This window comes from Callithrix jacchus, chromosome 5, assembly GCF_049354715.1.
Source record: "Callithrix jacchus isolate 240 chromosome 5, calJac240_pri, whole genome shotgun sequence".
NCBI lineage: Eukaryota > Metazoa > Chordata > Mammalia > Primates > Cebidae > Callithrix > Callithrix jacchus.
Genome location: NC_133506.1, coordinates 156,379,030 through 156,403,429, shown reverse-complemented (window position 1 = coordinate 156,403,429; position 24,400 = coordinate 156,379,030). Strand labels below are relative to the sequence as shown.

The 24,400-nt window shown below is 38.9% G+C and overlaps 1 protein-coding gene across 20 annotated transcripts in view; it reads right to left on the bottom strand.

Moving 5' to 3' along the window:
* Positions 1 to 3,726: 3,726 nt before the first annotated feature.
* LOC128932229 (endogenous retrovirus group K member 13-1 Env polyprotein-like) overlaps positions 3,727 to 24,400 on the bottom strand; it is a 122,425-nt gene continuing 101,751 nt past the window's right edge. For 18 of the 20 annotated variants that reach the window (XM_054256783.2, XM_078375317.1, XM_054256791.2 and 15 more), the window contains one exon: positions 3,727 to 14,250. In XM_054256783.2, coding sequence (XP_054112758.1) covers positions 7,113 to 8,096 — 984 coding nt within the window. In that variant the 5' untranslated portion in view covers positions 8,097 to 14,250 and the 3' untranslated portion in view covers positions 3,727 to 7,112. The remainder of the gene's footprint in view (positions 14,251 to 24,400) is intronic. The other 2 variants (XM_054256785.2, XM_054256797.2) reach the window with 2 other exon arrangements.

The window sequence follows — 24,400 nt, the reverse complement described above, 5'->3', positions numbered from 1 at the left end:
TTAAATTCAGGGGTACCTGTGCAGGATGTGCAGGTTTGGTACATACACACACATGTGTCGTGGGGATATGTTATACAAATTATTTCATCACGCAGTTATTAAGGCTAGTGACCATCAGTTATTTTTCCCGATCTTCTCCCTCCTCCCCCTGTTCCCTCCGGTAGGCCCCAGTCTATGTTGCTCCTCTCTATGTGTCCATATGTTTCCATCACTTAGCTTCCACTTCTGAGTGAGAACATCTGCTTCTGAGTTAGTTTGTTAAAGATAATGGCCTCCAGCTCCATTCATGTCCCTGCAAACGACATGGTTTCATTCTTTTTTATAGATGCATAGTATTCCATGGTGCATGTGTACCACATTTCCTTTGTCCAGTCTATCACTGATGGACATTTGGGTTGATTCCACGTCTTTGCTATTGTGAATATTGCTGCAATGAACATAGGCATGCATATTACCTTTATAATAGAATCATTTATATTCCTTTGGGTATATACCCAGTAATGGGATTGCTGGGTAAATGGCATTTCTGGTTCTAGGTCTTTGAGGAATTGCTACACTGTCTTCCACAATGGTTGGACTAATTTACACTCCCACCAACAGTGTAAAAGTGTTCCTTTTCTCTTCAACCTTTCCAGCATCTATTATTTTTTGACTTTTTAGTAATAGCCATTCTGACTGGTATGAAAAGACATCTCATTGTGGTTTTGACTTGCATTTATCTAATGATTAGTGATGTTGAGCTTTTTTTCATGTTTGCTGGCTGCATGGGCAGATGCTTTTGAGAAGTGCTTGTTCATGTTCTTTGCCCACTTGTTAATGGGGTTGTTTTTTTCTTGTAAGTCTGTTTAAGTTTCTGACAGATGCTGAATATTAGAGCTTCATACATCTGTTTAAGTTCTGATGGATGCTGGATATTAGACCTTTGTCAGATGCAGAGTTTGCAAAATTTTTCCCATTCTGTAAGTTGTCTGTTTACTCTGTTGATAGTTTCTTTTGCTATGCAGAAACACTTTAATTAGATTCCATTGTCAATTTTTGCTTTTGCTGCAAATGCTTTTGGTGCTTTCGTCATGAAATCTTTGCCTGTGCCTATGTCCTGAATGGTATTGCCTAGGTTTCCTATTGAGGGAATGTGTTCTCTTTTCAGGTCCACGAAGGGGCATAGTTTCAAGGGCAAGAACTTCCCAGCACCATGCTCCCCTCCCATGCCTCTCCATTTGGGAGATTTAATGGTTTCTGTTTTAATTTTCATGGGTGTGGGAAAGGGTCAAAAGTCAGTCACTCCAGCAGAAGTTCAAAGGAACTCCTTTCATTGGCCAGGAGTCTGAGAGAAGGTGGGAGTTCCTCCCAGGTTAAAAGTCCCGTCTCCCTCATCTGGGCGAATTTCCCTTCTGGGGTCCCCTTGCACACTCTCGTGGAAGCTTGTCTTCCCCTCCTAAACTCCATATCTCTCTCTCTCTCTCTCTCTCTCTCTCTCTCTCTCTCTCTCTCTCTCTCTCTCTCTTCCCCTCCACTCAGTGTGGAAGCTGTCTTTCTCTATCCTGAAATTCCCCCTCTGGGGTCCCCTTCCATCCAATGTGGAAGCTGTCTTTCCTCTCCTGGATTCTATCTTTCTGGATTCTCTCACTCAGTGTGCGAGGAGCTTTCCTTCTCTGGTTTTCCCTCTCTGGGAACCCTTCTCACTCAGTGTGAGAGTGCCTTTTCTTTCTCTCACTCAGTGTGAGAGCTAGCTGCTTCTTTCTCTCTCCTTCTCCTTTGGCTCTGCTGAAATAAATCACTTTTCTACAAAAACTTTTTTGGGGTACAGTATTTACGAGCACACCCACCATGGTCCCCTCTCCTATTCTTGAGAAAGCGAGAGACCCAGAGCCTGGAGTCCACCAGGGAGCGAGCTGAGCGCTCCCCTGCACCCCAAAACCCACCAACACTTCCAGGGTGTTTTGGTTTTGGTTTTTTGTTTTTGTTTTGAGATGGAGTTTCACTCTTGTTCCCCAAGCTGGAGTGCAATGGTGCGATCTTGGCTCACTGCAACCTCCACCTCCCAGGTTCAAGTGATTCTCCTGCCTCAGCCTTGCAAGTAGCTGGAATTATAAGTGTGTGGCACCACACCAGGCTAATTTTTTGTATTTTTAGTAAAGATGGGGTTTCACCATGTTAGCCAGGCTAGTCTCAAACTACTGACCTCAGGTGATCTGCCTTCCTTGGCCTCCCGAAGTGCTGGGATTACATTTGGGTTTTTACATTTAAGTCTTTAATCCATCTTGAGTTGATTTTTGTATAAGATGGAAGGAAGTGGTCCTGTTTCAGTTTTCCATATATGCTAGCCAGTTCTCCAAGAACTATTTATTAAATAGGGAATCATTTCCCCATTGCTTGTTTTTGTCAAGTTTGTGGAAGATCCAAAGCTTAAGCTGATAAACAATTTCAATGAAGTCTCAGTTCTTCAATCAAATGTGAATGATTCCCTAGCTGTAGGTGTATGGTCTTATTTCTGAGTTCTCTCTTCTGTTCCATGTTCTTGTACAAGAACCATGCTGTTTTGATAACTGTATCCCTGTAGTATAGTTTGAAGTTGGGTAGCATGATGCCTCTCACTTTATTCTTTTTGCTTAGAATTGCCTTGGCTATCGGGCTCTTTTTCTGTTCTATATGAATTTTAAAGTAGTTTTCTTCTAGTTCTGTAAAGAATGTCAGTGGTAGTTTAATGAGAATAGCATTGAATCTATAAATTGCTTTGGGCAGAAATGCCATTTTACCAATATTGATTCTTCCTATCCATAAGCATGGAATATTTTTCAATTTTTTTTGTGTCATTTCTCATTTCTTTTAGTAGTGGTTTGTAGTTCTCCTAAAAGAGGCCTTTCACTTCCCTCATTAGCTGAATTCCTAGGTATTTTATTCTCTTTGTAGTAATTGTGAATAGGAGTTCATTCATGATTTGGCTCTCAGCTTAACTATTGCTGATGTATAGAAATGCTATTTGCACATTGATTTTGTATCCTGAGACTTAGCTGAAGTTGCTTATCAGCTTAAGAAATTTTTGGGTTGAGACAATGGGCTTTTCTAGATATAAAATCATATCATCTGCAAACAAAGAGAGTTTCATTTCCTCTCTTCTTATTTGAATATGCTTTTTCTTTCTCTTTCCTGATTTCCCTGGCCATATCTTCCCACACTATGTTGAGTAGGAGTGATGGGAGAGTACAACTTTGTCTTGTGCTGTTTTCAAGAATAATGCTTCCAGCTTTTGCCCATTTGGAATATTGGCTATGGGTTTGTTACATATGGCTCTTATTATTTTGAGGTGCGTTTCTTCAATATCTCATTTATTCAGAGTTTTTAACATGAAGTGTTGAATCTTATCATGGACCTTTTCTGCATCTGTTGAGATAATCAAGTGTTTTTTTTTTCTGCTTATGTGATGCATCACATTTTTTGATTTGCATATGTTGAACCAAACTTGTATCCTGGGGATGAAGCCTACTTGATTGTAGTGGACAAGCTTGTTGATGTGCTTCTGGATTCGGTTTGCCAGTATTTTGCTGAGAATTTTTGCCTGAATGCTCAACAAAGATATTGGCCTGAAGTTTTGTTGTTGCTGTTGTTATATCACTGCCAGGTTTTGGTATCAGGATAATGCTGGCCTCATAGAATGAGTTAAGGGGAGGAGTCCCTCCTTTTCAATTTTTTGGGATACTTTCAATAGGAATGGTGTTAACACTGGTGTTTTTTTAAATATTTACAGTTTATTTTAAACTATCACAGATTGTATAAACATACCTGAAATTAAATGTTTTATACATTTCAAATCCAAAAACATATAAGCTTAGCACAGAACAAACTCCAAACATATTTCAAGATACACATTCATTAGTAGATACAATTAGTAAAACTAATTCTTATTCAAAATATAAACACCATATTAAGATAAAGAAAAATTAATCATGAAAATGTTTTGCTATTAAGTAATGGTCTACATGTAAAAATATTTATATTGTAAAACAAATTAGCCAGCATATTGTAGAAAGAATCAAAACTTAGTGAAAAAGAAAAGCTTGGTCCAAATAATTCTCTGTTCCAAAAGTATTAAGGCTGAGCTGAACAATTTAAGGTGGTAGACCTATACCTGAATGATATTCCACCTTAAAACTTTTTCACCTGCTCCTATTTTGTGATTTGCTGAATCCTTCCAATTGCTTCCTAGGTCTAACTTGTCTGGAATAATATTCTGGTTGTTAACAGTTGTACGAAGCTAGCATAGCTTTAATGTTTCTGCCGAATGTCATTACTTGATCTCTCCAACTGAGCTCTGGAAATAGCCGGAATCATCTCGCACAGACCTTTGATGACCTCAAATGAAGAAATAGCAAAAGCAAAGATATAATAGCTGGTGGAACTCTTCTATGTTTTGTGATTCAGGTTTTATCAATATTGCTGACAAAATCTACCGGCATTTGTTTAATTTGAGATGTGAGGCTATATTACACATCAGTACAAATGATTAGATATTTACATGACCTAGATTTTGTAGCTCTGTTAACCAATAGGCTACTTCACTTTAACCATAAAAAAGTCAACTAGCCATATAGACATAACCATGACATAAATCAGAAACCTTAAAATAATCAAAGAATCTCATTGGTGTCCAATTCAGAATGAAAGTGAAAAAAAATCACAGACCATTTCTTGTCACCATCCTGCCTGCTCCCTCTTCCACTCATGCAGAAACTGCATGTGCTCCTGTGAATGAATGTGTGTGAATGCTTTTATGTTCTCATATGTAAAATCAATTCCTTTTCACAGATTCAGTAACCATGAATTCACCTGCTTGTTAAATTTTATTTGTAATCCCCAAATCAGTATTCCCAGAGATTTTGTCATAATTTGTGGACATGCACAGAGGAGCAAAACATTTGAGTTGTCTAAAGCACTGGTTGCAGCTGAGGTAGAACAAGGCAATGTGCTGCCTTCATGTTTCTGCTCCCATACAAAGATGACCAGAAAACACAGGCAGTCAGGGCAGGGCCAAGCAGTGCCAGAAGCTCCAGCCTGGGGCCAGGTGGGAGGGGCTCAAATCCCAACTCTAGCGTCTGTTAGGATGGCAACACAGACATGTCACTTAGCACTTCTCAATCTCCTTATGTCTTTTGTAAAATAAAGAGAATAAAATCCACCAGGATGAGATTTTAAGATTAAATATGATATTTGATTTATATGTTTCCTCTAAGAGTTAATTCACTGTTTTCACTAATTCAATGTTTTCAGCAACTTTATAGAACATAACTACCATGAATGTCAAGAATCTACTGCATCTTGACATTGGAGATGAGAGTATGAGACACCTCAGTGACTTCAGTGTTGCACTGAGAGGACTGAGGGAGATCACTCTCACCCAGGCATATATGCACTTATTTTGACATATGCTTCAATGTTATCATATGGTTTGCCAATTCAACTGCAGAAATTAATCTAGCTTTTATAGTTGATCCAATTCCATTTCTGTTTGCTATAGGAGATTGTTTATGGAGTCACTCAGCTACCCATCGACTGCTGTTTTTCTCTGATAATATTACTATCTAATATTTACCCTGGGTGTGGGTCTTTTACAAAAGTATTAGGCAATTATTATGCGGCAGTTGATAGCCATTTCTGGCCTCATGACAGATTTTTCAGCTGGTTAACGACTGTGCTTGAGATAGAAATAAGCCAAAATACAGGAATTGTTTAATTAAATCAGGGACTCATCTACTTTAGTTGAACAGAAAACTAGCACTTTTAAATTAGAAACAAATTACATGTTGCTGATATATAAATAACTATGTACCTCATAATAAATTACTAAATTAAATATAATTTAAATTGACAAGATTGAAACAGACCACTTAAAAAGTTATACAGCTATCCCGCAAGCACATGAAAAGATGCTCAATATCATTAGACCTCAGAGAAATGCAGAATAAAATCACCATGAAATACTGCTGCTCATCCACCAGAATGACTATAATTATAAAGACTAACAATACCAATTATTGACAAGAATGTGAAGAAAGTACAACTCTCCTACTTTTCTAATGGGAAGGTAATGGCACAATTACTTTGGAAACCAGTTGGCAGTTTCGTATAAACTGAAACAAGTACTGTGGGTGCCGGCACATCTGTCGGGGGGCTCTTGGCCAGCAACAGGGTCCCAACCTGGAAAGGGGGGTGCACGGAAGAGAAGAAGAAAGAACGACAGATGGGGTCTGGAGGGTTGAGAAGTCAGATGCTTCACCAACAGCTTTATCGAACTCAGGGTCTGGTTATATACATTGCAAGTAGAAGTGTTTACGTCATGGGATCAGTGTTTCGTGAGATAAAGGGGAACAGAAAGTTTTACAATACAATCACAAGTCACCATATTTTGGATAAATATGCTGGGAACAGGGAGATACATAATCAGGTTAAAGCGGGGGGTGCAATTATCAGTCACAAGAGTCCAGGTGCAATATCTAAGTTTAGAAGTTTAAAAGAAACTATTTATCTAGGGCAGGAGTTTCACAAGAAAATCACAGGCTACATTATAAATCATTAAGTCACAAGCAGTATTGTAAATACCACATCAAGGGTCCAGGTGCAGGAAAGACATAAACAAGGCAATTCTTACTATCAGCTTGCTTTGAAGATTTAAGTCATAACTTTAAGAAGAAACTATAATGAATAGAGAACCAAAAGTGGACACTATCAGAACAAAAAGTGGACACCATGCCTCCCGTCACCTCAGCACAATAGAGTAATAACACGTGTTATTTTTTGTATATCACATAAGCTTTCTTGCAGTTCTTCCCCATAGCTCGACTACCTCCAACAGGGGGCCCGTGTCCGGGATCAAGCTCAATCATATAGTGTGACCCACTACTTGGGGGTCTCATATGGGAGCGTTTCCACAGTTCCCCCTTTCTTTGTTTTTAAATACAACTCAAAAAGTTTGAGGCGCATTTGTTGGAGGGAGGAGAACACAAGGCAAAAGAGCACTGGAAGAAAGATCAGGAGAAGGAGTACAATGACTCCAATGCCAATCACGGAGGAGAGGGATGGAAGGTAAAGTCCCTGTGACCAGGAAAGTATAGCATTAACTATATCTTTTGCCACAGAAGAACATCAAGTAACTCTTTACGGGAGAAGTCAACAGCGTGAATTTCTTGTTGTAATTTAAAAACATCCAGAGACAGGTTGTCATGAGACCATATTCCCTGAAGATGTGCCTTGACTAATGGCCATTGCCAGGCAGAATCACTGTAAGGAGCATTAGTTACACAAATATAATTATAATCCACATGACAATGAAGTGCCATATGATTCTGAATATTATAAATTTTGTCACCTAAAATGTTTACAGTTTGTTCCAAAGCATTAAGTTTTTCATCAAGTTTTTTGTCAATGTCCAATTGAGCACCCATAGAAACAGAAATATTTTTAGCAAGGTAATTAACATAAGCTGCAGTCTGAACACTGTGAGCTAAACCAGCAGCAGCCACGGCAGCAGTCGCGACCACAGACACAATGGCCAAAATGCTAGCAATGAATATACTAATAAAACGTTTAGAACGGACCATAAGGTCTCGGACCTGGTGTAAGATTTGCAGGCCTCTTTCATCATACCAAGAGCCAGAGATATTTACAGGAAGCATCACATATGGAGGCTGATGGATAATCAATATAGTGGGAAGGGGAAACAGTGGGGAATCAAGACAATTAGTCAAAATGCAATTGTTACAAAAAGTAGAATAATGACCCTTACATTCTGTGAAGGATACATTACCAGCAATGATAGCATAAGGAGAGGCAATACAAGCTTGTACATGGATATCATGTTTAGAAGGATAAGAGGAACTGCGAGAGCTAGCCCTAACAAAACCAGGGGTTAAAGCCAGGAACAATTTCCAGAGAGAAGTATAAGCTTTTCCTGTTTTTGTAGTAAAAATAGGAGTGCTCCAGCCACCAGGCATTTCATATCGGGTAAGATAAGTCCCAAGAGGATGAGGGATAGACCAATCATACAAGATAAAGCCTGTGGGCAGAGTATAACGAAGGGTTTGTTTCTGGTTGGGAAAACACATTTTCCAAGGGGGTGACAGGTCTGAGGAGGAATTGCTGGGTCGACACCGTCTTCTCTCTATAAGAGGAAATTCTGGAGAAGAAGCATTATAAGATTTCCCTAATGCCTAAATAGGAAAGGCTCCAGACTCTACCAAACAGTGTCTCACCGGGGAGGACATCACTAGGGCCATTAAAGGTATGAATTCGTTTTTTACCAAGATCAAAGCAGAACGGGCCAGGTGGAAATGATAATGAGGGAAGTTGCAGAGAAACAATATTAACATATGAATAATCATCCCAAACTTTTGATGTATAAAAGCACATAGGTGGGGCGGCAGCTTGAGCAGAGTAGGTATAAGTGGCCATCTGAGGAGTAATATGAGAAGAGGAAGGAAAGCCAAGAATAGAGGTGTCATTAATATAAACTGGAAAAGCAGGGTCATCCCAAGTGACAGGTCTAAGTAAAAGGGGGTCAGGTACATATGCCCATAGTGTCTGGGAAGGCCGTGGCAAAGGAAAGGATAGAGCAGTAGGTACTTGACAGGACAAAATAGCCATCATAGCAACAAACATAATAATAGGAGTATGAGGAGAGTGTTGATCAACCAGTCGAGCATCTTCAGTCTCCTCAGTTGTGCCCATGTCGGAAGATCGCAGCGTTGGAAGGTAACTGTCGTTCGTCTGGTTCTCCGTCCGCGGCGCAATGGTGGAGTTCTCAGGTACATTCGCCGAAAGTGAGGAATCAGGGTGTTTGATCTGTTCATTGACAGGAAATCCATGCTTGACCAGTCGTTCTGGAACCCACACAGGGGTGTCAGCGGACCTAGGAAAGACACAAACATGTCCTCGTCCCCAGATGAGGACTGGATCAGGCCCATTCCATTTGTTAGTGAGGACATCTTTCCATAGTACCTCTGGATAAGCAGAGGCTTTCGGGTACCAAAAGCGGTCAGCTGCTGATCGATCTTCAGAGTCAAGAAGTAAAAAATTAAGAACATACAAGGCATGTTTAAGCCAATTATGAGATGTCTTGTGCAATTCAATGCCAAGTTCTCCTTTGTGTAGTTTTTAAGGTTATTTTGAAAATTGCATGAGTACGTTCAACAATTCCTTGTGGATTATAAGGAATGCCTGTATGGTGCTGGTTCTGAAATTGTGAACAAAAGGAAGAAAAACCTTTGCTAATATAGGCAGGACCATTATCTGTTTTCAATATTCTGGGTGGACCTATTATAGAAAAAATGAGAAGGAAATGAGCAATGACATCTTTAGTTGCTTCTCCTGTATGTGCAGATGCTACAAGGAAATGGGAGAAGGTGTCAACAGCAACATGAATATATTGGAGTTTACCAAAAGGAGAAAAATGAGTAACATCCATTTGATAAATATGACCACTCTGTAAACCACGAGGGTAGCTAGGCAAATGTGGAAGGCAAGCAGAACATTGTTTTAACAATCTGACGTGCTTGTTCACGAGTAATTTTATATTGCAATCTAAGGCTACGAGCATTTTGATAATGCAAGGCATGAGAAGCTTCAGCCTGTTGCAATGGAGTCAGAACAGGAAAAATATTTTGTGTTAGTTTATCAGTCCGACGATTTCCTTCTGTTAAAGGGCCAGGCAATATAGAATGAGCCCTAATAATGTCCAATAAAAAAAGGATGTAATCTTTGTCATATTACTTGCTGTAGGGGATATGAAAGGTGAATTATTGGAGAAGAGCCAGAATAGGTTAAAGGACATGTTTCTATATCTTGTACCAAGTGGACTACATATTGGCTGTCAGAGTAAATGTTCAAAGGAACGTCCCAATTAGAGAGGACATGTTGAACGGCTAGAGGCTCCACATGCTGGGCTGAAGATTCTGCTGTTTTAAAAGAAAATGGATTAGCATCAACTGTGCCTGCTGCTATACCAGAAGAAGAGCCATCAGTAAAAGCTAAATAGGCATATAACAAAGGAGCTCTTACACAAGTCTGAGGAAAAACAAGAGAAACATTGAGCATAAAAATGAAGAATTTTATCAGGCAGCAAATGATATTTAACATCACCAGTGTAGCCTGCGAAAGCAACTTGCCAGTTATCGGAAAATTGCCAAAGCCATGTTTGTTGAAGAGTATTGTAAGGAATAATAATTTCAGGTGGCTCAATTCCAAATAGAGCTAGGGCCCGAATATGACCCTTGGCCACCAAAGCGGCAACTAAATCATAATATGGAGATATAACTTTACCGTGGCTTGCAGAAAGATGAAGCCATTCTAGTATACCTTGTTGCCAGAAAACTCCTGTGGGAGTGTAAGAGGTACATAAAATGCAAAGACACCAGGGAACGTTAGGCCGAATTCTGGTTAATTTTTGATCCAAAAGGGCTTGATGAACTAGTTGTAATGCCTGTCTTGCTGAGTCAGTTAATTTTCTGGGAGAAGATGGACTAGGAGAGCCTTTCAAAATATCAAATAAGGGTTTCATCAACTGTCCAGTAGTAAGTTTTAAACTGGGTCTAATCCAATTAACATCACCAAGAAATTTTTGAAAATCATTTAAGGTGGTCAATTTTGCTGTAGAAAATTTTGGAGTTATAAAGGAAACTTGTTGTGCTTCAATAATCCTACCCAGATATTGATACGGAGTGGAAGCCTGAATCTTTTCAGGGGCTATAACTAAATGTGCTTGTTCCAAGCACTGTTTTAAATATCCAAAAGCATTAATTCATAAAGGCTCATCAGGAGCGGCCAGCAATACATCATCCATGTAATGTAAAAGTAAAACATCAGGAAATTGTTGACGAACAGGGAGGATTACCTTCGCAACAAAATTTTGAAAAAGTGTGGGACTATTGGCCATTCCCTGGGGAAGCTCTACCCATTCATATCTTTCATAGGGTCGGCCATAATTAGTAGATCGAATACTAAACGCAAAACGTTTGCAATCTTGCGGTGCAAGAGGAATCGTAAAGAAACAATCTTTTAGGTCAATAATTATCAGTTTCCAGTATTTAGGAACAGCCGTAGGAGATGGCAAGCCAGGTTGTAAAGAGCCCATAACTTCCATAGTTGCATTTATTTTTCTTAAGTCTTGTAGAAGTCTCCACTTACCAGATTTTTTCTTTATAACAAATATAGGAGAATCCCAAGGACTCTGAGTAGATCTAATGTGACCTGCATTGAGTTGTTCCCGAACCAACTCTTGGGCTGCCAAAATTTTTTTGTTAGATAAGGACCATTGTTCTACCCACACCAGAGAATCAGATTTCCAAGTAATAGGATCAGCATGAGCATCGGGATTCACAATGGCTCCTAGGTAAAATACCGTAAGCTGGATCGATCTGGTTTTTGAGGCAAGGTTAAAGGTTCAACAATTCCTTGCAAATTTTTACCTAGTCCTTTTCCAGTTTCATAACCTTGTTTAGACATAATTTGTAAAGCCACATTGTCAGTAACTAATTTTGCTCCCATAGCTTCTAAGGCATCTCTTCCCCAAAGGTTAAGAGGAATTCCTGAAATAACATAAGGATGAAAATGTCCTGAATGACCTTCATTATCTGACCAAGATAGGAGTGTAGCTGCTTGTTCGGGATTGCTACTCATGCCAATTCTCTGTAGGGAAGTCATAGTCGGTGTTGTAGGCCAAGAAGGGGGCCAATGTTTTGTAGAAATAATTGAAAGATCAGCTCCAGTGTCTAAAAGTCCTTTAAACATTTTTCCATTAATAGTAAGAACCAATTCAGGCCTTGTAGCAGAAATAAATTGCACCCAATAGGCTTAAGAAGAAGAACCAATACCCTTATCTTCTCTGGGAGAATAAGAGGTTTTCCAACCTTGGTGGTTATTGGAATAAGTAAAAGCTGAGCAAAAGGCTGTTCAGGAGTTAAAGTATAAATGCCTCTTGGTGCCCATGTCATAACTTTTATTTCTCCTGTATAATCTGAATCAATAATTCCAGGAATAATTTGAAGACCTTTTAAAGACCAACTAGCCCTTCTCAACAATAATCCAGCAGGCCCTGATGGCAAAGAGCCAAATACACCCATAGGAATAGCTTGTGGGCCCATTTCGGGAGTTAATATGTATCTGGAGGAGGGACAGAGGTCAAGTCCTGCACTGTGGGGGTTTGCCCTATGAAGTTGTGAAATTGATTTGTTTCCTGGGGTTGTGGCATTCCCTGAATTACAGGTGCGCTGAATTTCTGAGGGGGTCGGGACTGCCCCCTCTGGGAGTTTCCCGACTTAGGAGGAAGAACATTGTCTTGGGCATCTCGCTTAGAATGGCACTCATTGGCCCAGTGATTACCACGGTGGTAACGAGGACATTCTCCTGATTGTTTTATTTTAGTGTTAGAAGCCCCAGGTTGAGTAATAGGTGTACCAGTCTGTCAGGCTCTAGCTATATGGCCTAATCCCCCACAGCGGTCGCATTTTTTCTTAGCTTGATCTCCATTATTGCCAAACTTTTGTTTTATAAAGGCGGCTACAGTCATGCCAGCTTGAGCGGCGGCCATGGCAAGACCTTGTTGATAGGCAGGTCCAATATCAGCAAAAAGTTGTATATAATCTACTAATGTGCCTTTCTTGCACCAGGGCCTAAGAGCAGCCTGACAAGGAGCATTGGCATTTTCATAAGCCAATTGTTTAACCAGCAATGTTCCAGCCTCTGAGTCATTAACTTGTCTCCCTATTGCTTGAAGCAGATGGGCTGCAAAGTCTGATAAGGCTCATCAGGTCCCTGTCTTATTTTTGCTAATTCTTCAGTTTTTACTCCAGTGGATGGTAATTGTTTCCAAGCTCTAGTAGCAAGCAAATTAATTTGTGCAAAGGCTTCCGAGGGCAAAGTAGCCTGTGCTGCCTAGGGCTCATAAATTCCCTTTCCTATTAGCGTGTCTACTGTAATAGGTATATGATCATGGCGATTTCTTTCAGCCTGTTCATAAGCAGCATCTTCATAATTAGCTCTCCATAATAAATAATCACCACCAGAGATACATGCTTTAGTCATACAACCCCAGTCACAAGGAGGAAGGGCTGAAACAGTCAAATTTTCAATAAGAGAAATAGCATACGGAGCTGTGGGACCATATTGTGCAACCGCTTATTTTATCTCTTTCTAAGTTTTTGGTGGGATAGGATCATAGTGTCTAATTGGATTTCCCTGATTATCCATTACTTCTATAACAGGATAGAGAGCAGGACACATATTATCATCTCTATGCAAAGACATTAGAGCATGAGTTAAAGGAGTTATCGGAGCAGCTGTAGTAGATCGCAAAGCGACCGGCATGGCTCCAGCAGGTGCTGCTGCTTGCTGCACTACCAGATAAAATTGCTGTTGATTAGTAAGCGCTCGCGAACAAAGTGGAAGTAAATCCTGAAACTGACGAGCAAGATCAGCAGGTAAAGTAAAAGTGACTGGTCCAGGGACCCATTGAGGAGCAGCCTCAGGAGTGGGCATGGCAGAGCTAGGTTGAGTAACAATAACGTCAGTTAAAGGTACATCAGCCAAATTAGAATCATACTCCCTATGATGACTGTAAGATCTTCTCTCAGCAATTTCCTCCTGATCAGGAGGAACAGGCGGTAGGTAGGCACCTGGAGCACCTGAAGGTATGGAAGTATGGGAAGCTGACAATTTACGTAGGGAAGCAGAAGATGTATAAGGCAGAGCAGAAGGTTGGGAGGGACAAATACACAATCGGAGCTTGCTCCAAACAGATGACAAAACGGTGGCTTGAGGTACATCCTTATTGTAAAAACAGAATTGTTCAATCTTTTCCCCAATTATGGCCCAAGCAGACTCATTGAACATACCTCCCTCCATCAGGAATCCAAGGGCAAATTTCCCGAATTACCTGTAAAAACTCCTCTACTTGTTTTAATTTTATTTCATGACCCTGAGTTTTCATCATTGAATGCAATAACTGTACAAACAAATTACGCTCCTTTGATTCTAACTGCCCCATTTTTACTCCAGATGAAAATTATTCTTACCTTCAGAGAATGATTAAAATATATACAAAATCAACAATACTTGATAATACAGGCTTATCTCAATACTCACTACCGCAGTCTCTCACTGTTTAAGCGTCACCGAAATCCCCAATATCCAGTCCCTTCATGGTCGCCAAACTGTGGGTGCCGGCACGTCTGCTGGGGGGCTCTTGGCCAGCAACAGGGTCCCAACCTGGAAAGGGGGGTGCACGGAAGAGAAGAAGAAAGAACAGCAGACAGGGTCTGGAGGGTTGAGAAGTCAGATGCTTCACCAACAGCTTTATCGAACTCAGGGTCTGGTTATATACATTACAAGTAGAAGTGTTTACATCATGGGATCAGTGTTTCGTGAGATAAAGGGGAACAGAAAGTTTTACAATACAATCACAAGTCATCATATTTTGGAATAAATATGCTGGGAACAGGGAGATACATAATCAGGTTAAAGCGGGGGGTGCAATTATCAGTCACAAGAGTCCAGGTGCAATATCTAAGTTTAGAAGTTTAAAAGAAACTATTTATCTAGGGCAGGAGTTTCACAAGAAAATCACAGGCTACATTATAAATCATTAAGTCACAAGCAGTATTGTAAATACCACATCAAGGGTCCAGGTGCAGGAAAGACATAAACAAGGCAATTCTTACTATCAGCTTGCTTTGAAGATTTAAGTCATAACTTTAAGAAGAAACTATAATGAATAGAGAACCAAAAGTGGACACCGTCAGAACCAAAAGTGGACACCATGCCTCCCGTCACCTCAGCACAATAGAGTAATAACTCGTGTTATTTTTTGTATATCACATAAGCTTTCTTGCAGTTCTTCTTCCCCATAGCTCGACTACCTCCAACAGGGGGCCTGTGTCCGGGATCAAGCTCAACCATATGGTGTGACCCACTACTTGGGGGTCTCACATGGGAGCATTCCCACAAAGTACTTATCATCTACCCAGCAAATCAACTCCTGTGTGATTACCTCAGAAAAATTAAAACATATGTCCACACAAACACTCAGACAAAAAAGTTCATAGCAGCTTTGTCATAGCCAAAAACTGGAAACAACCCAAATGTGAACAACAGGCAAATGAATTAAAAAAGTGTGATATATTCATAAAATGGAATTTAAAAATAAAAATGAACTACTGATACATAGAGCAACATAAATGAATCTTAAAACCATGATGTTGCTGGGACAAGGTGGCTCATGCCTGTAAGGACACTTTGGGAGGCTGAGGCGGGCAAACTACTAGGTCAAGAGATTGAGACTATCCTGGCCAACATGGTGAAACCCCATCTCTACTAAAAATATAAAAATTAGCTGGGCGTGGTGGCGCGTGCCTGTAGTCCCAGCTACTCGGAAGGCCTAGACAGGAGAATCGCTTGAATCGGGAGGTGGAGGTTGCAGTGAGCCAAGATCACACCACTACAGTCCAATCTGGTGACAAAGTAAGACTCCATCAAAAAAACAAATGATGCTGAATGATAGAGGCAAATATAAAAAAGTATAAACTGTGTGATCCCATTCATATGAAATTCTAGAACAGACAAAACTAATCTATGACAACAGAAAGCAGACCAATATTTGCCAGGGGCAGACGGGATCAGGGAGAAGAATGTTCCAAAGGATCATGAGAGAATGATGGGGGTTATGGAAATGTCCTGTACCTTGGTTGCAGTGGTGTTTACATGGGCACAGGTAATTGTCAAAACTCACTGAACTGTGCAGTTTAAATAGATACACTTAACTTTATGCAAATTAAACCTCAAAGTTTATTTTAAAAATTATTTATGGCTATGATCGTAATTCTATAAGAGAGAATTAGGAATAAAGGAAGAGCAAGAGGATAGGAGAGAAAAGAAAATGAAATAATCTGTGAGGGGAAATAGAAGGAAATTACATAAAGACAAAGGATGAGGGAGAAGTAGTAAGATTTACAAAGACTTCATAATTCTCAGGGACTATAAATGGCAGAAATAAATGTAAAAGTTATGTGGCAGGATGAGCAACTCACATTTCTCTGCCCTTCAATGCTCTGCTTTTTGACCTAAGTTAATACATTTTGAAGTTTCCTTCAAATAAGTAGTCTAATGCCCATATATACTATGTTTAAATTATTCATGTTAGTTATTGATGAAGCATAAACAGGAATAACTACACTTTTAAAACATCCTATCCGTAAGAACCAAAAATAAAATGATGCCTACTCTGGTAGAGAGTCGCAACTCAAATCCTTAATTATTGGGATATTCTTTTTCCCCACTCTGGTTCACTGTTTCTACATAAAGTATTCACGAGCTAGTTAAATAACCACATGGTAGTGTGTGATATGTTTCAGACTTCGGAATAGATATCAAAGTCACAAAAACTTGACCAAAACACTGACTGCTCTGACAAAGAGTGTTTTAGACAGAGGCTAATATATATAGAGATAATTACAAAAAATATAATAACCACAGAGGCATGTTTTCGGTCATTTATGTGCATTAGAATCACTAAGGCAGTTGCTACAAATGAAATTCTCTGTTCTGCATTCAGAGATTCTGATTTGTGCAGACTGGGTAGGAATCTGAGAATTTTATATTCCATGTTTTCCAGCTGATTCTCATGGACACCAAAATTTGAGACCCACGACGTAGGACTAAGAAGCTCCAACTCACGAAAGCATTCATAGGATGCAAGACCAACGGTTGACTGATCACTTAAGACATTAGTGTGTCAGCAAATTTAGACTTTCACAAGCCAGGTAGCTCTTGCTATGATTCTGAATTTAATTTTAGGAAGTTCATGGCCATAATAAAGAAAGAAAACAATAGGATATTTCACAGAGCCTCTAAAGGGGGTTTAGTTTGGCTAGACTTGAGGTTCATAGAAAAACAATGATTCCAAATTTGTTTTACTGTAACTATATCTTCCAACCATACCACTTTTCCAAGGACAAGAGTGATTTGCACTTGGAGTAGCTAAAAGAGGAAAACGCAATCCTACAACACTTCAGCTTTGTGCTTCTTCACAGTCCTCTGTGGTTATCCCGTAATCACACTAACTGACAGCTCTGTTTGTCCGGAAGATTTTGTTGCTACAGCTTTTGGTCTTGTGATATCTAGCTTTCATCTGTTCTGGATATGGTTTTGGAACTAATATTCTAGAGTCCAAACTAGCTAGGTAATAGAGAATTATGGGCACACTTGTGAAGACTTAGCAAGAGCCATGAAAAAGTTCAAGCACTTAGGATGTGAAGCTTCAGAAGACCAGGTTCTCATGGCAAATTTCTGATACTGTACTTCCCATTTATTCAGAATCAGGGCTACTGGGAAAATCTCCATTCTTGTGATAACAGTACTTGAAGTTTCAATAGTAATTAAAGACCAGAAACTATGGCATAATCTGAGACTATCTGGTGTCTGGGGAGAAATTTACTGTTTCTCTCTCTTTCTTCAAATGAGTTTTTACATTCTTAAAAATGATAAATAGAATATATATTAAACTCATTTCAATTATTTTATTGCTATTGATTACGGCTTTAATGCATGCAGAAATTACGACCTAGTAAGAGAGATAACACACAAACATCAGTGTTCTGAATACCACCCAATATATGATAAATAAAATATAAAGGAAACAAGGTAAATGCAATTAGCAGCCAGGAGACAAGGGTACCTCTTGGGTGAGATAGACTCTAGTGCTTAAATAAGTGTTGAAAGGTGATGGAGGGGTTTTATATGAAAACTTTCAGCCTAAAGAAGAAGGAAAGAATCATGGGAGTCCAGGGAACAATTTAAACAGAACTACGCAGACCAAAGACCCAGTGCGTATGTATGCGAATTATGAATAGGACATAAGTCATTACACTGGTTCTGTGTTTGATACTTCTGAAAATTAAAAGTCATTGGAGGCAGTCACTCACAAAAGACATTACAGTGAGCAGTTAATATCCTAGGTGCTGCCCCACAACTCCCCACACAAACTCAACCCCACATCCTGCATTGAGGGGTGGGGAGAGGGCAACCTTGGATTCCTGACCTTACAGCTCATAATCTGTGTGATCGTGGATGAATTGAACTCTAGCAGGCTCAGTGTTCTTCACAGTTAAATGATAATACCAGCTACCTCATAAGATTATTGTGAGGATTAATTAAGCCTGTCCATTTAGAACTCAAGACTCCTTAAAGCCTTTCCTGATACACTATAAGCCCTCCATACTTGCCAGCTGTTATTATTGAGCAGTGAAATAATACAACCAAAGTGAAGTAATTTAAAACCAATATTTTGGGAAGATGTTAAAATGTATTAGAGAGAGGTGACTCTTTAAGAAATGAGACCAATAAAAAGAATACTACTAATTTATTAAGTATGTGGTAATTAAAGACTAAACTAAGGTCACAGCAGGAGGAATATAAAGAGAAAGATACCAAAAATATTTCAAAGGTAAATTGTTAGGACTGGAGAATTGTCAAAGGGAGGCAATAAAAATCAATGAGTCAAGGATGGCTCCAAGATTTAATTACCAAGGAAATGGCGCTTCTTTTAGAAAAACCTGGAATGAAATTAATAAAGTAAGAGACAGTTTCAGTGAAAAATCATTAGTTCAGTTTTAAGCATGATGAGTTTGAGGTGCCTATAAGGCACTCAGGGCAGATGTCCCAGACTCCTGACAATGCAGAACTGGAGCCCAGGAAGGAGAAGGCTGGAATGGTGTGTAAACCATCAGCTTGACGGTGGTAAAATGGAATATAGATGGGTAGTTTTAAACAGAGAGAGAAGAAAAAGAGAAGACTAGGATATGACTTTGCAGAACACCAACCTTTGGGGCAGGGAGGAAAAAGAGCCATTAACATTTTCAGAGAGAAAACTATCTGGGGTAAGAAGGCCAAAGAATAAACATTTCTAGGAAGTATGCATTAGCCATCAAAAGATAAATCCTAGGGAATTAAAAGAAGATTATTATTAATAATAGTTTGTTGTATTTATCCCCTGATAAACACAACATTGGTGATTCCTGAGAACAGATTCAAAAAAACAGTGAAAAGAGAATGCAGATTGCAAGGACTAAAGGAATAAGCTATATTGGGATAAAGACAACCTTATTTTTGGAACATAAAATGATTAACCTAAAGGAGACTGAACAATGATCTGAAATAAGCAGAAGGTCTAAAAGATGGTTACGTTTGATATGGATTTTTTTGATTGTTTGTGTTAAGTAAAGGGGGAAGGGGCGATGTTGTGGGGGCACTTACCAGTAAGAACAGAAGTGAAGCCAAGCCCAAGCAGAACAGAGGCTGGCTTGTGGGAGACATTCGTGAAGAAAAGCTGAATAAGCCCTGTCTTAAAAGATTAGGATATCTACGAATGTTTATAAAATAAGAGAAAGAGCCAGTAAGAAAGCAGAGAAATACTAATAGAAGAGATAAAGAAAATAATTGAATAGTTTTATGGAATATGTTTTAAAATAGTGGTAGATGCTGGGTGCGGTGAATCACAACTGTAATTCCAGCTACTCAAAAGGCTGAAGTGGGAGGAGAGCTTGAGCCCAAGAGTTCAAGTCCAGCCTGGGAAACAGCAAAACCCTCAGCTCAGGAAAATAAAAAGAAAAGAAAAGAAAATGGTGGTGGAAAGAGCAGAAGTGTAAATGACACATTTTCCCCTACAATGAAAGAAAACAAAGAAGTGAAGATTAAGAGGAATGTGAGGTTATGGGAAATGAGTGGCAGCAGAGATCTCTGAGGAGGAGGGGAGAAAACCTACAGGAGCTTGCACTGGCCAGCAAGTCCAGAAGGAGTAGAGTCATCTGCTTAGAGTGAGTGAGAGGCCATGAGAGTAGAAGCTGAAAGCACAGAAAATCTAAAACAGCTGCTATGAGGAATGCAGTAAGAATTTAACAAGCAATGAATAAGAAAAGAATTGACAAGTAGCATTAAAAACCTAAATGAGGTTCGATAGCGCGAATTTGCAATGGACCAAGTCTGCACAGTTTCGTGACTTTCCATAACACCAAGTGGGTTACATCATCTTATCGCCTCATCAGTTGTTCCTCAATGCATACTTTCCTTTTCAACTTTTTCAGTCTATTTAAATGAATCCAAAAATGAAATAAAGGTTAACAATATTTGATCAAATTCTGCATAGCACAGTACAAGAAACACAAAATTGTATTTAATCCAGTACAGTAAGTTTGATTTTTCCCTCTGTTATTCTTATGCTAATAATATCATATTAGTGAATGACCAAATAAATCTTCTAGTTTATTGAAATGATTATAAAAAATATGCTTACAAAATGACCATAATAAGTTTTATTTTTTTAAAGAATTTCAACTTTAATTTTAATTCAGAGTTACAAGCAGAGGTCTGTTACATGGGTATACTGTACGATGCTTAGGTTTCAGATACATGCTTAATTTAACTGATATTCATGTTTTATTCCAGGGATTGACAAAATAAATCTGGCCCATCTGTTTTTGTACATTTTACAGGCTAAAAACTGTTTTTACATATTTTAATAGTTGGGAAAAAATCAGAAGAAGAGTATCTCATGACATATGAGAATTATATAAAATTCAAATTTCAGTGGTCATACATAATTTTACTGAAACACATCCATGCTTATTACTTACATATTGTGTATGGCTGCTTTTGCAGTCAAAAAGCAGCTCTGAGTAGTTGTGAGAGATCATATGACCGACAAAGCCTAAAACATTTACTATCTTGCCTTTTACAGAAGAAGTTTGCCAACCTCTGTCCCATTCATCCATTTATCCATTATTCACTGAGCACCAACTATGCATTAGGTGCTGCACTAAGTGTTTGGAAAATAAAACGGGACATAATTACTACCCTCCAGGGTACTACGCTGTCTTAATAGGAATATGTTAATGCCACTTTAATAGTGTTTGAAAGTTATTAAATCTCTGATTAATGACTCTTAGCAATGAACCCCACAGCACTGTGTCCCCCTTACATATTTTCCAGGAGAAAAAGCTGAAATTTCAAGTGTGTAAATTGCCTCTTCACAAATGCAAAACTCATATGTTACACAGGGAAAGCTACAACCCAAGTCTTCTGAAGCTGCCTCATTGCACCATCTCACATCCCTTCCTTCACTGACATGGGGGTAATTAACCTGAATCATGTGGTCTATGTGAGAACTGAATAAGATAAAGCAAATGAACTTTTAATAATTTTTAAAGCTGTCAGAAATGCAAATGCTAGAAAATGTTACCATCACAAAGTTATGAGGAAGACAGGAGTAATTAAGTTCAAAAGATCTATTGTACAACATGGTAACTATAGCTAATAACAATACAATGTATACCTGGAAATTGGTAAGACAATAGATTTTAAGTGTTCTCACCACAAATAAATGGTATGTAAAGTAATGCATACATTAGTTAGCTCAATTTAGCCATTCCATAATGTATCCACATTTCAAAGCATCATGTTATATGCCATAATTAGGTACAATTTTTACTTGATGAACTGAAAAATTAACTAATTTAAGAAAATGATATAAAAGAGATAAATAAACAAGGATAAATAAACGAAGGCATAATGTGGAAAGTGTGTCTGAAGGATACAAACACATTGCGATGGTGGTGTATTGCACAAAAGATCATAGTTCAGCGACAGCGGCAAGGATAGGATTTGTGCCCTGCCCAGAGGAATGGGTTAACAAGTGTTCAGTCATCAATAAAGAAAATGATCAATTTTTCTTATAATTTCATTTCGTAAAATATTGAAGTTATTCATTCCTCAACTCATTGTCCTAGCTCTCATTGTTGCATTACAATTCATCTACAAAATTATATCATAATTAATGGTGAGGCATGGTGGTGTGTACTTGTAGTTCCAGCTACTGGAGAGGCTGAAATGGGTGGATTGCTTGAACCCAGGACTTCAAGATCAGCCTAGACAACACAGTGAGACCCCTATCTCAAAAAAAATTAAATTCATATCAAAATTTACATGTTATCCAAATAATATAGATAATATGTATAATAGAATCTATATGGCACCACTATTAGTACTGAGGCCAGACAGGGCAACCCACAACACAAAATGTACATTAATCATTCAATTCCTGTACTGTTTTCTTTTTTTTTTTTTTTTTCTTTTTAATTTTTTATTGGATTTTAGGTTTTGGGGTACATGAGCAGAGCATGCAAGACAGTTGCACAGGTACGCACATGGCAGTGTGCTTTGCTTTGCTTCTCCCCTTCACCCACATTTGGCATTTCTCCCCAGGCTATCCCTCCCCACCTCCCCCTCCCACTGGCCCTCCCCTTTTCCCCCCAATAGACCCCAGTGTAGCCAGGAACCAGCCTGAAAATTATTTCCCTTACAAACCCCCAGGCAGTACCATATGAGTTAAAACCTATCTGACAACTCTGGACATTTAAGAAATTAAGCAGTGACGCAATATTGTACTTCAGAAGAATTTGCTGAAAAAACTCACATTATTGCATTCGGTTTCTTTGGAAATGTACCAATTTGGTTTAATTTGGTCTATTTTATGGGAGGCAAAAAATTATTTCCAACTGGATACACGTACTTGTCACTAGAAATGAAACCTATAATTACTGAGAGTGAAATGCCCTGAGGCACATTTTGACAGCAATTTTATTGCTTAGGCTTGGAATGTATTACATGATTATAATTACTCTATTTCTGAAGGTAAATTTAGGGAAGCTTTACCATTATGCTCTGAGGCCATTCTTGGATTTGTCACATTATGCCATGTTTTTATAGTCATCAGACTTTGCTAATACTAATCAAGATGTTGTGGCTGTTTTTGACTTGGGTCTTGCTAAAATGGCATATCCCACTAATTGTCTCACCCTCTCTGATTAAGCACACAGAAAGTCCAAATATTTAGAAATGATTCATTATTCTTAGCCAAATAAAAATATAACAATGAAGTCACTAAAATTTTAATAAATTCATATATCTCATAAACTCTTTTTACTTAACCCTTGTAGGAGGTTACTTCGTTTGAATTTGGGTTTGCTTTTTCTAGACATATTTTTATAATATGACTGTGATGTATGTATTCCTAGACATCACATGATATTGCTATTAATGTTCTCAAAAGAATTGATGGAAAAGCAAAACAGACACTTATAAAAATGATCTCACCACCCTGCATTTCTTTGCCTTTTCCACCATCCAAAACTAGAATAAGCTTCAAAAGGAAGCAAGTAAATGCAAAGCTCCAGAGAAGTTTGGGGCTGTGACGGTAGAAAGAAGAGGCTCTCTTTCTGGCAGAGGCCTGGAAAAATAAGCTAAGTCCTAAAAGTTTCCTAGAGCAGAAGAGAAGCTGGCTGGAGGCATGTGGGACAGAGGCAGAAAGTGTCTGCTGCCACATCATCTGGTTCCCCACAGGTCTGAAGTGACTTAGGAAGGCAGCCTAATTTTCCTACCTCCCTCCAACTAGGAACAAGAGGCCTTGAGGGCTTTCTCTTTAGACAAGAACAGTACGGAACATAAACCAAATCCTAATCATAAGGCTTACCATTCAGGGGGTGCAGATGTAGAGAAGGAGCATGCCCAGCTGATGGATAGAGCAAGTTGCACCTCATCAGATAACAAATTAGACAGATGCCAACAATCAGCAGTCACTGCTTCCCAGTGCTATCCTGTAGAGTTACAACTCATGATATGGGTTAAATGCAAAATTATCGTGTTTACCCAGAATGCACCAAGACTATGTGTTCTGTCATGAGGAACTGAAATAGAGATTCAGAGAGTTATTTCAAACATGAAAAATAAAAAATATTATTTCTTTATGCCTGAGGAAATGGCATGAAAATATTGTAATAGCCATCAAAAATTTATAAGGTGATGTAGTATTTTCCATAAATTAAGTAATGGAGGTAAATCGAAGGAAAAGAAGCACAGAAGAGGGAGCTTAGAGCAGTGGGTTAGGAATGTATAAGATTCAAGAAGGCAAAGTTGGAGGAGAATCTTTAAAGATACGATTCAGGCCAGGCTCAGTGGCTCATGCCTGTAATCCCAGCACTTTGGGAGATCAAGGCAGGTGGATCACCTAAATTCAGGAGTTCAAGACCAGCCTGGGCAACATGGTGAAACCCTGTCTCTACTAAAAATACAAAAATTAGCCAGGCGTGGTTTCGGGCAACTGTAATCCCAGCTATTTGGGAGGTTGACGCAAGAAAATTGCTTAAACCCAGGAGGCGGAGGTTGCAGTGAATTGAGACTTGCCATTGCACTCCTGCCCCTGGGTGACAACGCAAGAGTCCGTCTCAAAAAAATAAAAATAAAAGATAGGATTCATGCCACATCACCCATAAAAATCAACTGGGGTTCATAGAAGTAAAAATTAGAAAAGATT